The 23162-nt window shown below is 40.0% G+C and overlaps 2 protein-coding genes across 3 annotated transcripts; one reads left to right on the top strand and one right to left on the bottom strand.

The window, feature by feature from the left end:
- Positions 1–31: 31 nt before the first annotated feature.
- pla2g7 (phospholipase A2 group VII) lies at positions 32–11747 on the bottom strand. 2 transcript variants are annotated; one of them, XM_005811157.3, is made up of 11 exons: positions 11417–11747; positions 9203–9330; positions 7996–8146; positions 7234–7327; positions 7087–7155; positions 4525–4699; positions 3036–3149; positions 2605–2696; positions 1771–1941; positions 1551–1699; positions 32–604 (listed from the first exon to the last, which is right to left on the bottom strand). In XM_005811157.3, exons 1-11 carry the CDS (start codon positions 11478–11480, stop codon positions 504–506), a joined length of 1308 nt encoding a protein of 435 aa, XP_005811214.2. In that variant the 5' UTR covers positions 11481–11747; the 3' UTR covers positions 32–503. The 2 variants fall into 2 exon arrangements, with proteins under 2 accessions (XP_005811214.2, XP_023203537.1); XM_023347769.1 differs by having other exon boundaries at positions 9203–9325.
- Positions 11748–12059: 312 nt separating this feature from the next.
- ints9 (integrator complex subunit 9) lies at positions 12060–23082 on the top strand. Its single transcript, XM_005811156.2, has 17 exons — positions 12060–12433; positions 12802–12929; positions 13010–13070; positions 13206–13268; positions 13444–13583; positions 13825–13911; positions 14597–14717; positions 15785–15919; positions 17527–17638; positions 17734–17914; positions 18002–18062; positions 18925–19096; positions 19283–19407; positions 21418–21585; positions 21680–21778; positions 21868–22005; positions 22479–23082. The coding sequence occupies exons 1-17, from the start codon at positions 12425–12427 to the stop codon at positions 22653–22655; spliced, it is 1977 nt and encodes a 658-aa protein (XP_005811213.1). The 5' UTR covers positions 12060–12424; the 3' UTR covers positions 22656–23082.
- The last annotated feature ends 80 nt before the right edge of the window (positions 23083–23162 follow it).

The raw sequence follows: 23162 nt of genomic DNA, 5'->3' as shown, positions 1-23162 counted from the left end.
CTGAAACCAAAGAAAAAAACAACAACACTGATTATTTGATAGAAGTTTATTTAAAACACGTAGATTATAGACGGTATGCGATTAAAACTTGTACGTGCCATTCACCCATGAGGAATCATACTGAGCTGCAGCACATAGGATCTTACTGTAGGCTTTAGTGTTAAAAAATCAGGCCTTTTTATTTGGCTGAGCTACTAATTAAAACCAGTTAGCATCAGATTACTATAGCTTAGGACAAAAATCTAAGTCGAGATCCAAACAAATTGCTCAAAATACTTGGTTTTTACTGAACAAATATGAAACTGCTAGCTAAAATAAAAGATTTCACCAACAGTAAAAGGAAGTTCTTTGTACGTCAAGGCCTCTTGATACAATCAGCGGTACACTTGGTGATTTGTCCTGCCTGCTTATGAGGTAGACTGGCTTTACTCTCCTCGGCCTTGTTCAGAGGAACCGGCTTCAGCTGGGAGAGATTCTGGGGCACGAGACACCCATCAGGGTGTTCACATAGAAGACTGGAGCAGAATTACATTGGTTCCTGGGATGAGGTTTTCGTCTTGCCCGTCAATCAGAGGGTCCCACTGATTGAAATCCTTCTCCAGACCTACAAAATATGAAAAACATCCGGATGAGTCTAAAGTTTAAGGCCTGAAAATGTCTCAAATTCATGAAAACAAAAAAACTATTATGCTTCCTTGAACAGGTTTCGCCCCAAAGCATTCTTAGATAATGAGTTTTCGCTCTGATCAGTTCAGCTTAGATTGAACAAGCTGTTTTAGGGGTTCTTGTCACTTTAAGTCCAAATAATTCGCTGCTGGCCACGCCCCCTGACTCAAGGTTTACATTGCCACGTGGAAAAGACTGCATAACAGATACGCAACTTTAGAACTGTCCATCTTTGACCCTGAAGTAGTGAAGCCTCCTACGCAAACAAGAATACTACAAGTGGTTTCTGGATGGTAAGTCAACAACAGAACACTTGTATTTTCCAGCAGCCATTGTACAGCACATACAGCGGTGAAACCAGCTGACCAAATGTGCCGGGGCTCCGCTTGGGTTGCTAGATGAGACGTATTGCCTGATTGTGACTAAACATTTGGGAGTTTTTTAAAACCGTTCGCCAGATAGCAAAAAACATGAATTTATTGCCAAAAAGAAAAAATGACTGGGTGTTTTGCTTTCCGTTTTTTTTTCTTTTTTTTTTGCAGGACTTTTCAGTTAAGCAAAGGTTTGGCATAAGTTTTTGTTTTTTCTTTTGGCTTATATCACTTGGCAAAAAAATGACGTGGGCCGTTATTTTTGTAAGGTGAAAATGTGCAGTACAAGAAACATGAAGCTGGTGTCGAGAGCCACAGTCAGACCACAGATATTTCAGTTTATTCTACACTTGACTGTACTGCTGCACAATTCCCCACCATCCCCTGTATTTATAGTTTTCTTCTGTCTTAAATTTCATTGAGGTGGAATTAAAAAGTCTGAAATTTGACCCGCTAGTACTCTGGAGACATTGAACTGAGGCTTTTAGCTGGACCAGGTGGGGGTTTTCTTACGAAGATGGCGTTGCAGAAAGGCCAGAGTTGCTTTGTTGGAGAGGTCTATGGCTAGCTCCGGGTCGATCTCCCCTTTCAGCTTCATCAGCTTCCCGATCCAGTTCCCGGTCAGGAAGGTGAAGTCTGGAAAGCTCTGGTGAACCGTGCCTCTGTCGGAATATGAGAGCATTAACGACCAGTTTATTATATCACTATGACTTACTGTGTGTCCTTCCCGTACCTGATGGTGATCATTTTCCTGTCTATGACAGTACAGTCCAACTTCTTCATGCGGCTGATGTTTCCCGCCCACTGGAACTTCTCAGAGTTGATGAAGAAAATGGGCTGCTTGACCCGAGGAAAGATCTCGTCATCTAAAGGGACCATCCAGGCGTCCAGAGCTACGCCGCACCTGATTGGAGGGCAGAGTTTTAAAGCTTGCAGCGACGTTTTAGCCACAAACTCCAGTGTTTTTATTGGGACTTTCTGATGAACCAACACAGCAGAAATGCATAAGATGAAAAGTGTACGCAGTTTTCAACATATTCCAAATGCAAATCAGGAAAATTTACTGTGGCCTGTAAGTCAATACTTTACAAAACCAGCTCTGTAACTAGAACCTGACATTTTTGCCCATTCTTCTTTGCAAAATAGTTGCAGCTCAATCAGGTTAAACAAAATTCTCAAGAGTTTTTCAAATTTTACAGCATATTCTCAAGCAGATTTAGGCTTGATGACCACTAAAACATGGACATGCTTTAACATTGTGCTTTGTATGTTTAGGGCCGTCGTCCTGCTGTAAAACAAACACACAGGTGACTTCTGCACTGGATTCTTTTGATTTATTTTTTTTTAGCGGCATCAGAGAGGAGGTCTGAAGACAAATTCCAAAACGTGTCATTCTACTTGAACATCATTTTGGTCAAACTCAAAAAAAAAAAAAAAGAATCCCACTAAAACACACGAGTGTTTCATCGTTACATAAGATGCAAAAATGAAGAGACGCTGCTGCTTCTAAAGAGTACTGTACAATATTGTGTGAAGAATAGAAGATAGAAGTAAAGAGAGAACATACTTGAATTTAACCTCCTTGCACAGGGATTCAATAACAGTGGCGCCACCAAAGGAATGTCCAATCACTGCTGTCCTGCACAGGTCCATGGAGTTCTGGTGCCACAGAGACGAGAGGAAGTCATTTACAATGAGTTTTTTTCCAATATATATGAATTCTACTTGAATTCAAGTGAGTAATGATGTTATAGCTGCTGTCTTTATTGTAGTTCTGACACCAGAAGCTGGCTTATTTTGGAAGCTAGCCCACAAAATGACCAACTTTACTAACTTTCTAAGCTAACGCTATTATCAGAGCAGCAGCTAGCTAGGATGCCCCTTTAAATGAAGTTGCTTTCCATGCAGCTACACTGCGACAGATACAGCAAGATCCAATATTTCGTCTGCTAGAATATATGTATTTTTTTTCTGTGGCCATAGCTACGTTAGCAATACCTCCAGCGTTGTGTAGTCGAACGGCGTCTGCAGAACGTTCTGCACCGCTACTCCAGAGTTCATCTGGGTGAGTTTGTCCAGAGCCAGGATGCATTCGTCAGCTCGTTGCTTCACCTGGAAACGGTAACAAGATGGGATCAGATCAAATTAAATAAGTATCATAGAGCTTTGTGCTCCTACGTTGTCGCATTATAACCACACAGCTCTGTGTATTTCCCATCTTAAGTAGTGTTTTAAGTTTAAAGTGAGAGCAAAATGCTACATGGTTTTCAGAATTCTGAGGCAATAAAAATCCTCAAGGTGTTCATTTGTATTTAAACACTCCGATTCTATTTGGTAGAACCACTATTTCTGACAAATTTGTTTTTCTCCCAGAGACTCAAGTTTTTACCCTTTTGTCTTTTACTGAATGTCCGAGTGTCCTTAAAAAGTGTAAAATTAAGGCCTTAAAATGTCTGAAATTATTATTTTTTAAAATTAAGTTGGCCTTTAAGATGTCAATCACAGGCACGGGAGGGCATTTATCGTATCGTTTATCATTTATCGCGATAAGTGTCTTAAGAATTCTGATTTATTATTGTTGCTATAAATTCCAATTAATGCTTAAAACCGACCAAACACGCTCTTATTGTCACGGTTGACTGTTTCATTTCCTGCACTGCTTGTCCAATGAATTTGAAAATATAGTTGCCGTGTTCAGCTTAGTGATACAAATCACACTCCTTCATGTGACTGGTGTCCTAAAGAGGCACATGACAAACGAGAATGTTAGTCAAGAGCAATATTTGTGTTTGTGGGGCTATAATTTCTGACACAACAGTCAGTCATACAGACTTTATTACATCAAGTCAAAGACATAACAGATAGTTCTAAGTCACTTTATCGTTATTACAATAGTACCGCAAAATATTGTGATAAAACTTGAAGACCCTATTGCCAGGATTATATAATTTATTTTCTTTCATGTCATCTCCTGTACATTTTTCTCGTGCGACGTTTCTGTCAGGCCAAGATTTGAGTCACACCTTTGTAGATTCTTTGACACGATGCGGTCAAGGATACCGCTAAATAACTGCTAACATGCTTCTACTAGCTAGTTAGTTAGTTGTTTTTTTTTGCGTCTATGGTGGATAAATTATGCGAGTTTTTCACCAGTTTGTTGGATGACTTTCATACGTTTCTGTGGAGAAATAGGTCTTAAATTCCATTATTATTACCATTGACGGTGGTCTTAAGAAGTCTTAAATTTGTGTTTGTGAAACCTGTAGAAGCCCTAATTTAAATAGAGCTAAAATTCAAAGGAAATGAATACTTTTGAAAATGCACATTTATGTTGAGTGGGCCTGTTACCTAGAAAAAAAATAAAGAGAGACAGAGAAAGGATGTGGTTATTTCACTGTAAAGCCTGCTGTGTGTGTTGAAAATTGAGAAGTGATGAAATCCATCAGTGTCCGGCCCTCTCTGCATGACGCTGCAGATTTCAACTGACCTGCTTGTTCCTCAGGGGGAACTCGCTCTCGCCGTGCTTCAGAGCTCTGTAGTACATCCACTCCCTCAGCAGGCCGTCTCGGTCCGAGGCCGACGGCGACTTGGGCCGGCTCTCCTGCGTCGGCCCGGGTTCCGTCTTCTCGTGGTAGTAAAAGGTAGCCGAGGCCGACTCGTCTCTACCGGGAGGGGAAAACGCAAAATGGACGTTGAGGGAGAGAGAAAAAGAAATAAAAGGCGGAAAATGAAACCGGACCTCGCTGTATATGGTTGGCTTAAACGCGGACATCCTAGTGGCGATGATGTGTCTAAACCAATCAGATGGAGATAAAGATCTAAAGATGATGTCACTGTTGGCTTTAGCCATCATCTGATCAGAACCAGTTCTGGAGACTACTGTAGAACCTCTGGACATGGCGCTCCAATCAAGGCTTCTTCAAAATATTACACACAACTCTGAGCATCCTCTTCAACAGACTGTTCTACAGCAACAGTCAGAGGTTTCAATATGAACTGCTGTAACACAGACTGCTACAGAGGATGCTTCCTCCCAACAGCCATCAGCGTCTACAACAACTCTTTGAAAAAACACTTGGATGATATGAGTTACATTTAATTTCCCTCTGGGATTAATTACATGTTTGGTTTTATTGTTTGTGTTAAATTTCTTAGTACGGCAAACTGTAACTGTATTTAATTCTAACAAGTCTGAGAAAAAGAGGGTTTTATGAGATTGTGACATTCAGCAGAAGCAGATATATAAACTTCCTTTATGGGACTAGAAAAAAAGCAAGTCTCGGTTTCAGGTCCGTCTACTGAAACATCCTGTTTTGAGGTGAATTAAAAAGCAAATCTATCTTGAGATCTGCACATATCTGCGCGAGGCTTGGCCCTCGTGTTCAGACTCGTCTCTTTCTCTTCTCCGTCTCGGGGTTTTCTGTCGCAATCCGAGGCGGAGCGAGGCGGCCGCCGGCTGAAACACCCGAGCCGCAGACTTGTGACAAAGCGAGTCCGCTGACGACAGGCCACGTGTCGGCTCCGCGGCTCCTGCCTTCAACCCGCAGCCGAGGCCGCAGCCGAGGCCATTATGCTCTCCTCCATACTTGTCTCTATACTGAAAAGAAAATGTGATGAGCTGGGCCGGACCATTGTCTGCGCACCCTTTCCACTCCGACTCCACGGACAAACAGCAGAGGAGGGCCGGCCCTCTCTGCTGCGTTTGTCAGACAGAATTTCTTCAAAATGACAGAATCTAGGTTTGTATTTCTGGGCTCCGTGTCGTGAAGGGTGATAGGCTTTGGGTATTTTTTACTGGGTAGCAACAAAAAATGTCAATTAAAAATGGAAAAAAAAAAGCGTGCTGCGACAAACGAATTGTCTCCTTTTAAAAGTTTCAGATCAAACCAGTTAAATACCATAACACGAAAACTCAGTGAGTGCAAAAAGCATGTTGCGTTTATGAGGCTTCATCAGTGAAGGAATTTTGCCATAGTTGCCTTTGCAGAATTATTTTTAATTTAGCCACATTTATGGGTTTTTGAACATGGAGATGCCTTTTGTTTTTCCCCCCTTCAACCAATCAGAGGTGGAATTGCTTTTGACAGTGTCCTATACTAGCACTTCGACTGTAGTTTTCTGGCCGGTCACCCATCTTAAAAAAGCCTGACCTTTATTTATTTTTCCACCCCAAAAAGTCACTAATATAGTAACAAAGTCAGCTATATGTCAGTTAGCAACAGTGGAATGACTATTTCATGTTTATATATATATATATATATATATATATATATATATTTAAAAATGTATTAATTGGGTTTTACATTTATGTCTTGATTGATCAACATTCATCAAGACAGGGCTTTGGCTTCCTTTGCCCCCTTTTTGGAGGAGCCACTGCTAAAATAATATATTAATTACGGTACTACAATTCTAATGTTATCCATAGCATTTCTTATTTTAATATGTAAAAAGTTAGGCAAAAACAAAGAAGTACTACATTTAGTAATCGTTTTTATGTTGATTAGTTGAAGTAACTTTAGTTTTGTGTTTGTGTGTGTGTGTGTGCGTGTGTGTGTGTATGGTTCTTTGTCCTGTGTCTATGTGTTGGCCCACGATGGTCCAAGTTGGACCCCGTCTTTCACCCAACGACCGCCGGAGATGGACGCCATATCCAGGTTGTCTATAGATGCTAACAGAACTAGCACGCTAATGTTAGCGTGTCAAGCTAACATTAGCTGGTTAGCGAGACTTCCTGCTTGTTTGGAAACTGTAGTTTTCACACATGGGTGGCACTTGTCTGGAATTTTTCACAACTGGAAATATTTCTAAACAGCTAAATTAGCTTTTTATTTTCTTAAGAAAGCGAAAGGTGTAGCAGCCAGCTTGAAAGGCAGCGCGCAGCGACGTCAACTCATATTGATCTAACACCTTCCCCCAGCATCTGAGTGAAACCGAGGCTTCTTCAAACCTTGGTTCAACTGATCCATATCCGCAGTCAGGTCTGTTCAGGTAGAGTTCACTTTGACTAAATTCATTAGCCAACTTTATGCTCAGCATGGTGAGTTACCTGTGTTCCACTGACGCCACGATGAAGCCCTGAGAGGCCAGCTCTACACATATAGCTGAATACAAAGTCCTGGAACAAAACAGACAAATGTTCAGTTAACAGCAGCTCCAGCCATAATGGGAAAAAAAACCTACACCCGGTGTGTACCTGAAGGCACCAAGGCCATGGGAGAAGATAACCACGGGACACTTCTCACTGGATTTAAACGGAGCATCCATGTAGGCAGGGATCTTATAGGAGCCTGGAATATTTAAACCAGACGACAATAGTGTGGAATTAAGAATCAGAATAGAACCAAACCCTCCGTTAACGTCCCACTAATTCTGCTCGTTAACACATCTGAAATTACAGATCCAAGTAGAAGAAAGTTTATAGCTGAGCTAATCCCAACTGAAATGAAATGAAGCTGAAGTGTGAATTTTAACTCACTTCTGCTTTCAGATTCCCCTCTGATCTGGTTTCGATCAGCTGCCTCCTCACCGCAAACCATCAATCCTTAAACTAGGCCTTTCTGAAACGCTGATGCTTCAGATTTCAGCAGAAATTTGGTGTCAGATTTCTAATGAAATCTGAAAAACTGATTGTTGTGATGGTTTTTAGACTACTACTTCTTGTCAGACAGATTCTAATTAAAGTGACTCTATGTACAGATCCGAGCGTTGGTTTGTTAAATTGTAAGAGACGTTGTGAATAAGAGTTGCACTGTAATTTAAAAAGGGAGGCAATTACTTTTTCACATGGGAGCCAAGCAAGTTTTTTACTTGCAATAAGCAAAATTAGATACAAATTTGGATTTAATCTGGCCATTTTTGATAATAAAATTAAGCGTGACGATTAAAAACCAAACTAATAGTAAGAAAAGGAAGCATGATGCACATCTGGAGGATGTGTGTGACTGCAGGTATTCACCAAAGAGGTATTCGAAAATCTTTTCGCTCCAAGTTCGGTTGATTTTCATGAAGTCGGCCAGGCCGTAAAAATACTCCATGTTCGGGACCCAGTCGGGCTTCTCGGCTTTCTCCGTCTCCTGGCAGGGATAGTAAAGCCGGAAGAAGCTGCCCTGTTAACACACACACACACGCCTCACTTTATATCAGCGGGACAACAAAAACATTCCATTTCCTCCTGTAAAACATTACAGGAGACAATAATTGTGTGTTTGCTGAGGTATGTGAGAGCAGGGCCAGTCCAGTGACGTTTTGGGGCCCTGAGCGGAAATTCTTTTGATTTGACTCATTCTAAAAAAAAAAAAAAAAAAAAAACAGTATTCAAATGTGCAACAGGTAGCCTGGATGCATTGACGCAGCAGAGTCAGTGACGGTGAGGGAGGAAATAAAGGCAGTTTACCTACAGCAACTGCACTTTTTGATTTTAATATATCTATATATCTGTTTTGGTGGCAAAAATGACCCTCGTTGAAGCTGACATCATTCCGTACAGCTCTGGTAATATTCCTTTTATTTCATCCGTCTTCAAAAATGCTCACTTTATACATCTGAATGATCCATTATCACAATTATTTTCAATAAATTAAGCTGACTTGTCAGATGAAGAGTTCCATTTTAGAAATTGACAACTTTTAAGCAGGTACTAAACATTTTACTAAAGGGTACGTTTCTGTATTAATTTTTTTTCCATTAGTCTGATGTAATATTCAAACTTTAAATGTCATGTTTCACTAGCCAAGCAGAAAATCATTATAATTAACAGAAATGAAGGTTTCCAAACATTCATCTGTGTAATTAATCTATATAACGTGTTTCACTTTGTAATAAAGATCCTGAAATAAACTGACTTTACAATAATATTCTAATTTATTGAATGGATTTGTACTAATTTATGCTTATTTTTTTTTCCTTTTGAGAAGATTGGATCATGCAGAAAAGTGAAAAATAACATTTTCTTTTTAAACTTTAACTTAATAAACTAAGTATTCCACAGTCTAACCACTCTGAAATGGCCGCTTAGTTTGCATATGCCTTTGGCTGGCCCTGAATCTGTTGGAGGAATATCAGAGAACCGTTTTTTGCCTATTTAAATCCAACGCCCACTCAAACGCACACACAGCTGGCCCTGTGTGTGCGGACATGGAGTGGGTTTTGTTGCCGTCTGTCACCTGTGCAGTGTGGTCCATCATGAAGTCGGTGCAGCCCACGTGGTTGGGGCCCTTCGGAGGAGGGATCCCCAGGTGATTACTGCAGGAGCTCCCCATGGCAAAGAAGCCTAGCGTGTACCTCCACTGTTCTGGTGAAAGACCACGATACAGATGTGGTTAGACGATAACTTGCAAGACGAGACGAAGATCAAACTACCAATAAACTCTTTTAACTTCACCCTAAGTCAACAGCTTGGTGGTTAAAATTGGAGAAAATTATTGAAACTGGTTTTGGACCGGATAAAATTCAGGGTTTTCCCCCCAGTATAAGCCTGGCGGGCCACCTGGCTTCAATTGTTCCCTGCCAGGCTAAGCATTGTTTATTTATTTTATTTTTTTAATTTAACCCTCGTGCGATCCTAACATTCTGTTTACTCCCCTTGTCCTATTGGTCAAAAATGAACTGCCCTAATTAAAGCACCAAAATAAAGCAGATTAATTGAATTTTAGATCCAAAATCTATTTTTCATAATGAAACAATCTGATATTTATCAATTCAACTCGATTTAATTCATTTTTTTATCATGTATTTTGGTTACACAATACAAAAAGACAAACAACAGTATTAAGACACTTTATTCTTTTTACTACAAACCAAGTGTTGTAGCAGTGTTCTTTTACACAGTAAAGGTTTTTTATTGTAATTATGGATATGTGAAGTTATTACTTCTGAATTAATTAGACTGAAAGGGGGAAAAAAGTCAGCAATTTGGAACTTTTAGTCAACGGTTTATTCCTTTAGATTTTTTTTAGGAAGTGAATTACAAAATTACATCTTGTAACAACAAAACATAACGTAGCTTGATTTTATGGACAATTTAACATCATAATCTCATAATTATATGAGATGTTCAACACAAGAACATTTCCTGCTCAACATAAGGTGTTGAACATAAGATGAAGAACTTCTTCATGAGATGATGTCCATCTCATGAAGAAGTTCTTATGCTCAGCATCCTCAACACAAGATGAAGAGCATCGTCTGCTCAACATGAGGTGTTGAACTTATAAGATGTTCTTATGTTGAACATCTTCAACATAAGCCGAAGAACATCCTATCCTTCTCACCCCACGCTGAACTAAAGATGAAGAACATCCCGCGTTGAACACCAAATGTTCGGCACAAGATGTTCAAGAAAATCTTCATAGCGTGAAGATGTTCTTCACCATATGAAGACGCTCCTACATCCACACATTTACACATTTCCCCATGTGAATCACATGTGGTCACGTGATTTTCATGTGATTTTTTTTTGTAAGGGTATATATATATATATATATATATATATACATATATATATATATATATATATATAACTTCGATTTTGTTTTGTACTATTATTTTTCTTGGTATTTCACAACAAATTTTATATATATATATCCATCTCACATGTGATTTTCGTGGGATTTTTTTGGGGGAAAAAAAAACAAAGACATTCTTTGACATGTTAAGGTTAAAATGGCTGATCATGTTATCCAAATGAATCATTAGCTATTTAATAAATGGAGCTATTAATATATGTTTATTTTTGCTACTCTGATTTTGTGTGATTGAGGTTATAAAGCAAATCCCCCTGACATTTTCTGAGTGGCACTGTCTTCTCACTGAATAATAAGTCGAACAAGGCACACCATCTTGACGTCTAACCATCATGCCAGAAAACGTACGTACTATTAATTGTTTTCATCCACCTCCTTTGCTTTTCGCCGCTACTCTTTAAATCTCCATCTGACTGGTTAAAAAGCCACGAGAGACGTTGAAGACGGGTATATCATTTAATAACGACACAACATTATTTTAAATCATTTAACATGTTTGTTCTATCATTCCACATCAGAAGAATGACGTGTTAAAGTGATTTTTTTTTCTTTTTCTTTTAAAGTTCCGAATTAAATGACAGCGATGATGTTGCACCGTGGACATGGTGACACCGCGACCTGGCAGTTTAAGTAAAGACTGACTGGTTCTGGAAACGAGGGTTTTAAACAGCATTGACAGACTTTAACCTTTGGTCTCGACGTTCCTGTATTTGTCCCTTGACTTTGTTAATAGCGTAGTAGCAACTCCGGTGTCAGAAGCTGTTGACTATTTCGCAAAACTTTATGTCACAACATCAATGAAGGTGTTCAGTCGTGAGCACAAAGCTCGCGCTGTAGGATTAAAGTAGTGCTTACCTGTCTTTGCCCAGTTGTAAATTGTCTTCACCGCTATCTGCACAAACTCTCCATTAAAATACATCGACCTTTTGTCGTTTTAAAACGCTGAGTGAAGCCGCGCGCTAAGCGGCTGACACCAAAATCATGGCTAGAAAGCGACAAAACAACAAGAAGGCCTGCGGCAGCTCCGGAAATCTGGTTGTCCCCGGCTGTTGCCACATCAGCTGTGCATCATTATTGTGCGGTCACAGGCATTTGTTAGCAGCAGCGCACCTGTATGAGTCACTCGGCGGCAGCTAAACCTGTTCGAGTTTGACGGTCTGCTGCTGCGAGCCAAACTGGGAGCTGAATGGGGGCGGGACGGTAGAGGCTTTACACTGGCTCCGCATCATTTACAAGCCAGCGAGACTAGCGGGGTGGGGCTATGTCTCTGCTGACCGTCTATATGTGCCTTTCAGGGTCGTTAGTGGACACTCACTTCAACCATGTATGTCATATTAACGTAAAACTCATAGGACTGTGTCACCCGGCAAACGCATAGCCGTCCATTTAGGAGAAAAAGCTGTCTGGCGCCGCTCACCCGTACATCCAGTCAGGAATCGCGCCGGCTGATTGCTACGGATTCGACATCAGTTCCCAAACAATAAAAAAAGTCAGGGAAGTTGTGTTATAAGACTAAGCATAGACCTTCATCCCACTGTTACTGTGACAAGACTTCTGTGAATGTCGTTTTCCGTTCTTAGTAAAAACGATGGGAGAGAGGGCATGTAGCCATGGGACATTGCTTAGATAAATATTGAATTTAATTAAATTAATCTTCGGTTTTATTCGGTTATCCACGGTGGCAGGAAAACCAATAATATCCTGTTAAAGAGCTGGCTCGTCTGGTGGAATTATACTCCGTTTCTGTAGGGGGCGGCAGAGAGCATACATCACGAGCGGAGACTGAACAATGTAACACAAAATATTAGCAGGTTAGCTACGAAGGCTAAAATATAGCATTTTTCAGTCCTAACTTCTCTTAAAATGAAGCTGGTGAGTAAATAACACAAATATTAAAATAATACACAACGCCGTAGCGGCTTGAGAAGAGGTCTAGAGAGCTTTAGAAAGTAGCATTAGAAGCTAATCCATTCACTGTGGTTAGCCGAGCAGCTAACAACAAGGCTAATGAGTGTACTTTCATTGAGCCTCCCATGCTGTTTGATATAGTGAAGACTGGAAGTAGTTCGTGTAATAGTCCTATAATTGATATTTCATATCCTTGCACCGACAAAGAAAGCTGGTTTCTGTTCAAAACACTTAAAAAGCAACAGTTTGTTGCATCTTTTCTGGGGTTGTGTTGACATCACCCTGTTATATTTTACAATGAAAGCCTCCTGGTCCCCTTTTCCTCTTTGCAGTACTGTTTGTCCGGTCACCCAACGCTGCCTTGCAATGTTCTCAAATTCAAATCCACCACCATAATGCTGGACTGTGGACTGGACACCACATCTGTCCTCAACTTCCTGCCTCTCCCTCTGGTGCACAGGTAAGAAAAAAAAAGTGATATGACTGGGATGTATTGATTAAATACTTTTTTACATTTTATTTTATTTTGTATATAATCAGTCCGAGGCTCTCCAAGCTTCCTGGCTGGATCTCAAAGGATGGGAGCATAAACCTGGAAAAGGTAAGAGGAGTTACAGGATTGAGGGATTGAATTAGTGTATCGTACAGTGAAAGGTTGTAAATTCAGTTGAAAAAAACGTTTTACATGAATAGTTTTAAGGTACAGATTAAATAAAAGTCCTCTTCATCCTCCCAGGAGCTGAAAGAATGCGCCGGCAGAGTGTTTGTGGACTCCCAGCCTGAGTTCTGTCTCCCTGAGGTAAATAATCCAGCCAAGATGATTGTTATTAGAAGAAAACGTGGGTAGGGTTTAACCTAGGCAATATGCACTGTACACTGCTGCATCATCTGTGTTCTACACATCACTGTAAACACCTGAAAAGCAAATTTTGCTCTTCATCTTGATCTAATTCTTGTTGATTTCTCTCCCACAGAGAGAACTGCTGGATCTCTCCACCATCGACGTCATCCTTATCTCCAACTACCACTGTATGATGGCCTTGCCCTACATCACCGAACACACCGGATTCACAGGGACGGTGTACGCCACAGAGCCCACCCTGCAGATAGGAAGGCGAGTACGGAGGGCGCTAAAATGGATGGAACATCGTTTGCTGTTTTTACTTCATTTGTTAATGACAAAAGAGAACAATTCAAGAAATAGAGAATTTTTTATTTTTTTTGTAGCTTGTTGCTTTTGATTTTAGTTACAAATCTCTCCGTCAATTCTGAGCTTGCTCCTTCGTCTTACATGTAAAATAGTTTTAATATACCGATGAAGTTATTGACGAGTAAGAACCCTTGTTTCCCTGCAGGTTACTAATGGAGGAACTGGTGAACTTCATGGAGAGGGTTCCCAAAGCTCAGTCTGCCACCTGCTGGAAGAACAAGGAAATTCAGAGGTCTGGAAACGAAACGCAAAAGAAGTAGAAAAAGTTCAAAGGGAACTAGTTTTGTAGAATAAATTTTTCTATGCTTCTCGAGGCTTTTCCTAATTTTCCATGGCCTGTTTTTGTCAAGCAGAAATAAATCCCCCAGCGACTCAAATAATAAACACACAAAGACTTTAAAAAAACAAACAAAAAACATATTCAATTTCTTGTAGCCTCTTTGGTGCTCTGTAATCTTTGGTTCATAGGATTCCATCACTGACTTGGAGTTTTACTTTATTTTTTTTAAAAACCAGTTCAGTTTCCCTGGTTATTTACTGATTTTGAAAAATAATTTTAAAACAATCTTGGTTCAGTTTTTCTTTTGTCCTTCCCTCAGTTATATGAAGTCTGCTGAAACCATATGTTGACAAATAGCCCCACATCATGATGCTCCCACCTCTAAACTTTGTTGTTGCTGTTTTTTTTTTTTTACCATGCTCTGTTAGTATTTTAACTTGAAATGAGCTTCAGCATGATTTTTCTTCAGCAGTGGAGTCTTGTGCAGAGTGTTCTGCTTGAAAATGACTTTCCAGCTCCAGGTCTTCCTTTCTTATTTTTTGTCTTTCAACAAAAAAAAAAAAAAAACACTTTGGGGTTGTGAAACCTTTTAATAGACCATCGGTTGATGTAAGTAAACGACGCTCTTCCACATCAGGATGCTTCCTGGGCCGCTGAAGGACGCGGTGGACGTGTGGACGTGGAAACGGTGCTACAGCATGCAGGAGGTCAACTCGGCGCTCAGCAAAGTGCAGCTCGTCGGCTATTCCCAGAAAGTGGTAGGAACAACTTTTCACTCAGACAAAACCTCACACACCCACATCCTGAAGCTCATTCCAGCTTCTTTAAACAAATTGTTTGGGTGTCAGCCGGGCTTGCTTGTCGGTATTTTTAGTTTTTTATACGTTTATTTGTTTATTTTTTTCCTGCCTGAAAGCCATTTCAAATGTCAGAGTAGTTGAAATATTCGGCTGAGAAATGGGACGCCCCTTCAAAAAGCAGATGTTGGAAAGACAATAAAATAATGGGAAAACAGTAAAAAAAAACAAACGTCTTTACAGCATGTTGAGATTAGAGATGGACCGATCCGATATTAATATCTGTATCGGGTATCAGTGAAAAGGGTATCTCTGTTCAGTCTAATTCTATGCTTTGTGTTCTGAGTGACGTGATGGTTTATCGTTTATTTCACATCATATTTAGAATTCCTTATTGCTCGTTTCTGAAACATTTAAAAGAAGGTTTGTTACAGTAAAAAAATGTTCATGTTTAACCAACGTAGTCAACCTGTTTTTTGTCAAGTTCTTTATTATTTATTTTACGTTGGCTGTTATTCTCCTAAGTGCACTGATTAAAGTCGTTTTTACATGTTTGACCAAGCTTGTGAATATTTTAGTGTATTTAAGTGTGCTGTACTGGTGGAGACTTATCAAATAAATTTGTAACTCCGTACATTACAAAAAACGTTTTAAGCACAGTTCTATATCAGATCAGCAGATACTAGACTTCAGATATCGGTATTGGAAGTGAAAAAAGTGAATGGGTGCGTCCGCAACTCAGATATTCTGTAATATATTTCGGAAATACTGACAAAATATAAAGCATTGCAGCTAAACTTTAGACAACACTGATAATTAGACTGACTGATACCAAAGCTTGCAGAAATTTAAAATACCAAACAGTTATTTTTTTCTTTGTGTTAAAACACAACAATAGATAAATCGAAACATTTCAGTCCATTTGAATCTTCTTCCTGTTGCAAGATGTGTTAACACGGTATTTCCAGGCCACAGTTGTTGTTTTTCTCGTATTTGTTTGCTGTCCTGACCCTGACTCCGTTGTCCAGGAGTTGTTTGGAGCCGTGCAGGTCTCCCCCTTGAGCTCCGGCTACTCGCTGGGCAGCTCCAACTGGATCATCCAGTCGCATCACGAGAAGGTGTCCTACGTGTCGGGTTCTTCCCTCCTCACCACACATCCGCAGGTAAATCCCTCCTCTGCACTCAGAGCCTGAGGAAGAAATGTTTGGGTCAGTGAGGAAACCTGCATTTCACTTGGTGGATTTAAAAAATAAAAAAAAGTTCTAATTGCTCTAAATTGTGGTAGAATCTGTCGTACATCATCATAAAACACATTTTATATGTCTTGATTCAGTAATTAACTGAAAATTGTGAGGGAAAAATATTGTTGATTGGATCAATTGACAGAAATGTGTTGAGTCGGAAACTTCCAATTAATTGCCGTCATTTAATTATTTGCACCTCGGCACATAATTAATTCTATCATGATGTCTTTGCAATGATTGCTACAAATATGGACTAAAACCCAAAGCAGCGGCTTTCATTTAATACCTTGTGGATTTTTTTTTTCTTTTTTGACAGAAAGTAAAATGGAAAGTTGAGCGGTCCACTTTGATTATCATCAGCTTCCTAAAATAATGGTCCAATTGCAATTTTTTAAAATTTTCTTCAACCAAAAAAAAAATCACCCTCTTTTTATTGCCAAAAGATGATTAAGGCAAAAAAAGAAGAAAAAAAAACCTCATTTTCGTCAAAAAATGGCCATTATTTTAGCAAGGTGACATTATGACACTTTTAAATCACTATGAGGTCATTGTTCCTTTTTAATAAAATGATTAATGTAGCTGACAAAATCATCAGTGATGTAAATCAAAGACATCCACTGCGCTGTCGTGTCAGTGAATGTGAGGAATGCTTTAAGCTGCTTCTTTGCTTCTGCAGGATTTTCGACCAAGAAAAACCACAGTGTGTCTGCTCACCCTTAAAAAGTCTTAAACTCATGAGTTGAAAATTGAAGTCTTAAAAATGTCTTACCTTTTTTTTTTAAAAAGGCGAAGTGGCCTTAAATACATTAATCACAGGCCTTAAATTTTGTCGTGCCGGACTCTTTAACCCCATATGTGCAGCTTGAGTCGCGCGCAGACATCTTGATTGTATTCTGTGACTCAAGGTGGTTGAGGCTACCGCTAACTAGCTGCTAATATACCCGTGTTAGCTAGCTATCTGTTTTGCAACGATTGTAAGTACAAATGTATCACCAGCTGACTGGATGAGTTTTATTTTTGCCATCGCCTCACTTCTGAGGCCAACCTATACGATGCCAGGTGCATTCTGTGCAAACAGAGCCATAGGCAGTGTCTTACTCTTTCAGCAGCATTGTGTTTCTTACTCTATAAGAAACACAATGCTGCTGCCACAAACAGAGCCAGAAAATTTCAGTTTTTGCTATGCCTGATTGTAATTCAGTAGAATCTCCCAACCATTCCCTGTATTTATAGTTTTTTTTCTGTCTTAAATTTCATTCAAGACAGGTGGCATAAAAACAAGGTTTTAAGGAGCCTTAAATTTCTCTTGCCAAAACCTGCAGATACCCTGTAACAAAATCAGGGTGTAAAAAGAAGACTCTGTTTAATGTGTTGGTGAATTTAAAGCAAAACTGAAGGCAGTTTAATGTAGTTTAAAGCGAGGAAAGAGGCAAACGCCACCGATCTTGCGTTCCCACAAAGACTAAACCACACAGTCACAGAGCGCTCTGGTAAAGGGGACGTGTGCTTCCTGTTTCTTTTCCCAGCCGATGGACCAGAGCTCCCTGAAGAACAGCGACGTTCTGATTCTGACAGGCCTCACGCAGATGCCCACCGCCAACCCAGACGGCATGCTGGGAGAATTCTGCAGCAACCTGGGTAGCTTAAAAATGTCCAGAAGAAACTATTTGCCTAACTTTTTTTTTTTTTTTTTTTTCACTGACTGAAGCTTGTATTTGGGTTTGGCCCCACAGCCATGACGATCCGGGCGGGAGGCAACGTGCTGGTCCCCTGCTACTCCTCTGGAGTGATATACGACCTGCTGGAGTGCCTCTACCAATTCATCGAGAGCGCCAACCTGGGGACCACGCCCTTCTACTTCATCTCACCCGTAGCCAACAGCTCCCTGGAGTTCTCACAGATCTTTGCTGAGTGGTGAGCAGCTCTTCCTTAAGATCTCTTTATGTTTTCTTCATTACTTCTTGGTCATTCTTATTCCACTTCTTTCTGTTCTCACTTCAGGCTTTGTCACAATAAGCAAACCAAGGTGTATCTTCCTGAGCCTCCTTTCCCACACGCAGAGGTAATTTCCACCTGCTGCACCAACAATGATGCTGCAATTTCTGACAAAACAATTCCGTCAAAGTGGCCTCACATGCTGGAATATTACAGCTGGAAAAAACATCTTTCTAGATCAAAAATTTGAAACTGAGGTGACACTTTTAAGATCCAGGAATGTCGTCTCCTCTGGAATTTTCCAGATGCTTGAGTTTCCACTAGTGCAGAGTTTGAGCAACATTCCCACAAGGTGATTGTTTCCGTTTGATTGACGAGGTGTCAGCACATCCTTAAAAAGTCTAAACATTTCTTTATATGTATCTAAAATCAAGGCCTTAAAATGTTTTAGATTCATCGTATCAAGTAATTTGGCCTTTTAATATAGTTGCTTTCTTAAAATAATGGCCTATGTAAGTTTTTGAAGTTTTAGGTGAAAAAAGCCCATCACTTTTGGCAAAAACTTATTTAGGTGAATATTTTAGGAAGCAGGGTGGTATATTCATCACAGGTCTTAAATTTGATCATGGAAGGACTAGCTAACTAACTGCTATCTAGCTAGTTAGTTAACTACATTACATTTTGTCATGGAAAGACTATTTAATGTCATATATTTTATTTTTCATTTTAGTTTTTTTTTTTTTCATGCGACTTTTTGGCCAGGCAAACGTTTGAGTCGCACTCAGACATCTTCGTTGCGTTTTGTGCCTTGAGATAGTTGAAGCTACCGCTAACTAGCTGCTAACGAACTCTTGCAAGCAAGCTAACTAGCTTTTCTGGCGTCCATCCTGAGTAAGTGGAAATTTGTCGTCAGTTGCCAGGGCCACGTTCAGACATGTCTGTGGTGGTATAGGTCTTAAATTCCATTTATAATAAGTCTTGTGTTCCAGCTGATCCAGACCAACAAGCTGAAGCACTATCCCAGCATCCACGGAGACTTCAGCAGCGAGTTCCGCCAGCCCTGCGTGGTTTTCACCGGTCACCCCTCACTGCGCTTCGGCGATGTGGTTCATTTCATGGAGCTGTGGGGCAAATCCAGCCTCAACACCGTCATCTTTACAGGTAACTACCACACAGATGCTGAGGAAATAGGAAAAAAAATTTTAACATTTCTCCACCATGCAGAGAAATTGCGGCTGGACGCCCTCCGGCAGTTCTCATTCTGCTTACAAAGATTTAGAGATTTTATTAACCAATCCAACTTGATCTTGAAGCTGATTTTATTTTATTTTCTTCTTTTCCTTTCAGAGCCAGATTTCTCCTACCTGGATGCCCTGGCTCCGTACCAGCCGCTAGCCATGAAATGTGTTTACTGTCCTATTGACACCAGGCTCAACTTCCATCAGGTTTCAAAGCTCCTGAAGGAAGTGCAGGTATTCAGTTCACATCATTCATCAAATGTATGTGCTTTCTAGAATAGTAAAATGTGGGATACTGTAGCAGAAACCTTAACTTTTGATTATCAGACCAGTGGAATAGCAGTAGCAGCAGGTCACCGGATTTTTGTTCATTTTTATTTGTCTTTTTTTGCCATCAAAATGACTGATTTTGTGATGCTGCTTTAGAAATATTTGCAAGGAATTTTGCAATTATTTCTAAATATTTGCGAAAATATTTAGAAAAATATTTTGCAAATATATATTGCTATTTGCTATATATATATATATATATATATGTGTATATATATATATATATATGTGTATATATATATATATATATATATATATATATATATATATATATATATATATATATATATTAAACTTCTTCAAAAATATACATACAGACAGAAAACAATGATGGGAAAAGAACAAGCAGTTATTTTTGTTATTTAAAGAACTTAAGTAGTCAGGTTTTCATTACTCACCACGTTAATCACTGACTGATAAGGAAGTAAGAAATACTGCCACCTGCAGGTGAGAGTTAGTAGTCGCTGAAACCAGATGTTCTTGAGCATTTTTGTGGAAAATTTGCAGTTAACTCGTAATTATACTTTAATGCAAAATAATGGGGGGGATCTATTGATTTTGTGTGAATTTCTGCGTTAGTGGAATTGCGAAAAATAATTGTGGGTAAATGTGGCAAAACAGAATATGCCGAAGCTGGCAGGTGTTTCAATAAGAAGAAATGAGGACAGGAGGGGTTAGAAAGCGGCTCTGTTAGGTTAGGATACAAGTCATGATTATTTATTTATTATTGTTGACTTAGGTTATCAGCTAATGCTAGCTAAGGCTTTGTTTAACCCACTTTAGTTCAGTCTTTGATGATACTTGGCTCAGTTTGTCATGTAAAAGTATTCATACGCCTTCAACTTTTCCACATTTAAACCAGTTTCAACCAAAAACTTTACTTTTACTGGGGTTTTATGTGAAAGTTTAACCCAACCATAGTGCGTAATTCTGGAATGCAACAAAATTTATAAAAAGCTGTGAACGTTTCTAAAAGCAACCGGACAAATAGTGGAAGCAGATCTGAAAAACTGGCGTCAGATGTTGGTGTTTTCTGATTCCTTTTAAAGATAGATATGCAGTCGTCTAATCTAGAGGTGATGAATGCGAGTAAAAAAAAGAAAGAAAGAAAAACAAATGGTGCTTCAGCAATTTGACACATCTCATAAAAACTGTTTTTGATTGATTTTACTTGCTTAGACTTTTCCTAAAACACTCTGAGTTCTGACATAGGAGAAAGTATAAAAGCAAGAAGTCCAAGGAAATAAGTTGCATCATAAAAAGGGGCGCGATAAGATTTCTCTTTTATTTTCATTTAGTCTGAGAGTTTTGTATCAACCAGTGTTTTTTCATCTCAATGGCAATATGACTGAGGCTGCAGTGAGTCAGATGCATCCAATTGGATAAATTTGGATGTCATCTGGATAACAAGGAAAGGAAATATTGTACTTCCTGATCCCAAAGGCAGGACATACAATGAAAAACAAGATGGGACCGAAGATCGATCCTTGGGGTACACCACATCAGATGGGCACCGAAGAAGATATAGAGTCTCCTATACTTATAAATACAAGCACATCTCAAAAAATTTGAATATCGTAAAAAAAGGGGTTTTTTTGTTACTCATTACAAATAGTGAGTATATTTTACAGATTCATGACATACAAAGTGGAATATTTCAAGTCTTTATTATTGTTATTTTAAGATTATGACTTACAAAGTATGTCAGTATATCACAATTCTTAAAAATGATGTTGGACCAGAAACAGATTTCTGATTTTCTTGTATCGGTTTCCTTCCACTTCGCATTTAATTGCTCCTTTGTGTTGACCTGTTACATGAAATCCCATGTAAAGACGTTGACGTTTGTGTTTGTGTTTGCAACAAGACAAAATGTGGGAAAGTGAACTGTCCGAACGTGCGTCTGTCCTGCAGCCCCTCCATGTGGTGTGTCCGGAGCAGTACACCCAGCCTCCTCTAACGCAGTCCCACCGTTCGGACCTGATGCTGGAGCTGCAGCCCCCTCCCATGCCTTACAGGCGCTGCTCCGTGCTCAACCTGCCTTTCAGGCGGCGCTACGAGCGAGTCTACATCCTGCCTGAGGTAACCCTGACGTCAGTTAGAGGAAACTGACATCCAATTAGAGTCCCTCTCTAGCGGGTTTTAATTCCCGGAATCCTGATTCTTCCTCTTCTAGCTCGCCAACTCACTGGTGCCCTCTGAGGTTAAACCCGGCGTCTCCGTGGCGACCGTGTCGGCAGTGCTGCAGTCCAAGGACAACAAGCACACGCTGCAGGTGAGGGCCGCAGGATGTGCTGGAAGTGTTTGGCGTCCCTGGAGTTGGCTGACATTTTTCTCCCAACCCCTAACCCTAACCCTGCCAAGTCGGTGCCCAAAGCGCCTCCTGTGGCCCCCAGCAAAAAGAGGAAGCGGGTGATGGAGGAGCCCCCTGTGACGATGGCGCCCAAACCCCTGCTGAGCGGAGCTGTGCCCCTGGAGGCTTTCCTGGCCACCCTGCAAAAGGTCAGAGTGAATGTTCTCTTAAAGGGGCAGTATCATGTGAAAATGAACTTTTTATATCATCTTATGATGCTATTCCCTCATCAAAAACATACCTGAAGTGTTGCTTTGATTCATGCATGTTTGAGAAGTCCTTTAATCTCCCATTGCTGAGCTCATTATAGGAGCTGCTTCTCAGCGAAATGCTGGTAAAAAACGTTGTTAAAGGGTTAATAGAGGAGGCATGTGATGACTTGCTGAAGGATGGAGTTTCAGAAAGAGCAGAAGTTTCTTAAAGAGACAGAGGTCCAATTTCAAAGCGTTACATTAAGAAGTCAAATTTCTTTTAAGTTATGTTTGATATATATGGCATTTTTATAACATGGCTACTTGACTGCTATAAACTGGCCAAAGTGCCTGGAAAACACAGAACAGAGCCCCTTTAAAACTGGGCTCAGTTCTCATTCCTGTGCGTTTGGTTCTTTTGTGACGAGCAGCACGGGATCACAGAGGTCAAAGTGGAGGAGACGGCAGACGGACACATCCTGCACCTGCAGGCCGAGGACACCCTGATTCAGCTGGAGGAGGACGGGACGCACATCGTCTGCGACAACAACGAGCCGCTGCGGGCCACGCTCAGAGACCTGGTGCTGCGCTTCCTGCAGAAACTCTGAGCGCGTCCATCTGGCCTGGTCTCCCTCTGCTGCAGCACAAACACTGGACTGGGGAGGAGAAATGTCGTATTTAACTGTAGTTTTTCTTTTTTGTTGTTGTTTTTTTTTTTTTTTATGAAACGTGTCCAGATCCATTATTTTGTATTAAATAATTTCCCAAACATCTTGTGCGGTGTGTCTTGAGTCACTGCAGTGTTTTGGAGGCGCCGACATTTTCACATTTTGTTTTTACAATTTTTTCTTCCCTCAATCAGTCAATTGGAACCAAAGAATTATATTTAATTCATTGGTAATTCACATTTATATAAAGAGTCAGAGCCCTATTCTCGTGATTGACCCTACATGTTTCTGTGTTGCTTCAAATAACTAAAACATCTAAATGTTTTACATTTTTAGCAGACATTTTTATATCAACTACATGATACTGCATTATCATTGAGCTACTGTAAGCTGTAGCTGGAGATATATTGTTTGCTGCTGGGCATGATAATTTATGTGACTAAAAAA

This window comes from Xiphophorus maculatus, chromosome 15 (genome assembly GCF_002775205.1).
Source record: "Xiphophorus maculatus strain JP 163 A chromosome 15, X_maculatus-5.0-male, whole genome shotgun sequence".
Lineage (NCBI taxonomy): Eukaryota > Metazoa > Chordata > Actinopteri > Cyprinodontiformes > Poeciliidae > Xiphophorus > Xiphophorus maculatus.
This window is presented reverse-complemented; position numbering and strand designations above follow the sequence as displayed.

Coding starts and splice junctions, on each gene's coding strand:
- pla2g7 (XM_005811157.3), bottom strand. CDS start 11,480: ATGTATTTTAATGGAGAGTTTGTGCAGATAGCGGTGAAGACAATTTAC. Junction 4,700..7,086: donor GTGGCGTCAGTGGAACACAG/GTAACTCACCAT, acceptor CCCTCCCGGTAG/AGACGAGTCGGCCTCGGCTA. Junction 605..1,550: donor CTTTCTGCAACGCCATCTTC/GTAAGAAAACCC, acceptor CATATTTTGTAG/GTCTGGAGAAGGATTTCAAT.
- ints9 (XM_005811156.2), top strand. Junction 17,915..18,001: donor TCACAGATCTTTGCTGAGTG/GTGAGCAGCTCT, acceptor TTCTCACTTCAG/GCTTTGTCACAATAAGCAAA. Junction 21,779..21,867: donor ACAACAAGCACACGCTGCAG/GTGAGGGCCGCA, acceptor AACCCTGCCAAG/TCGGTGCCCAAAGCGCCTCC.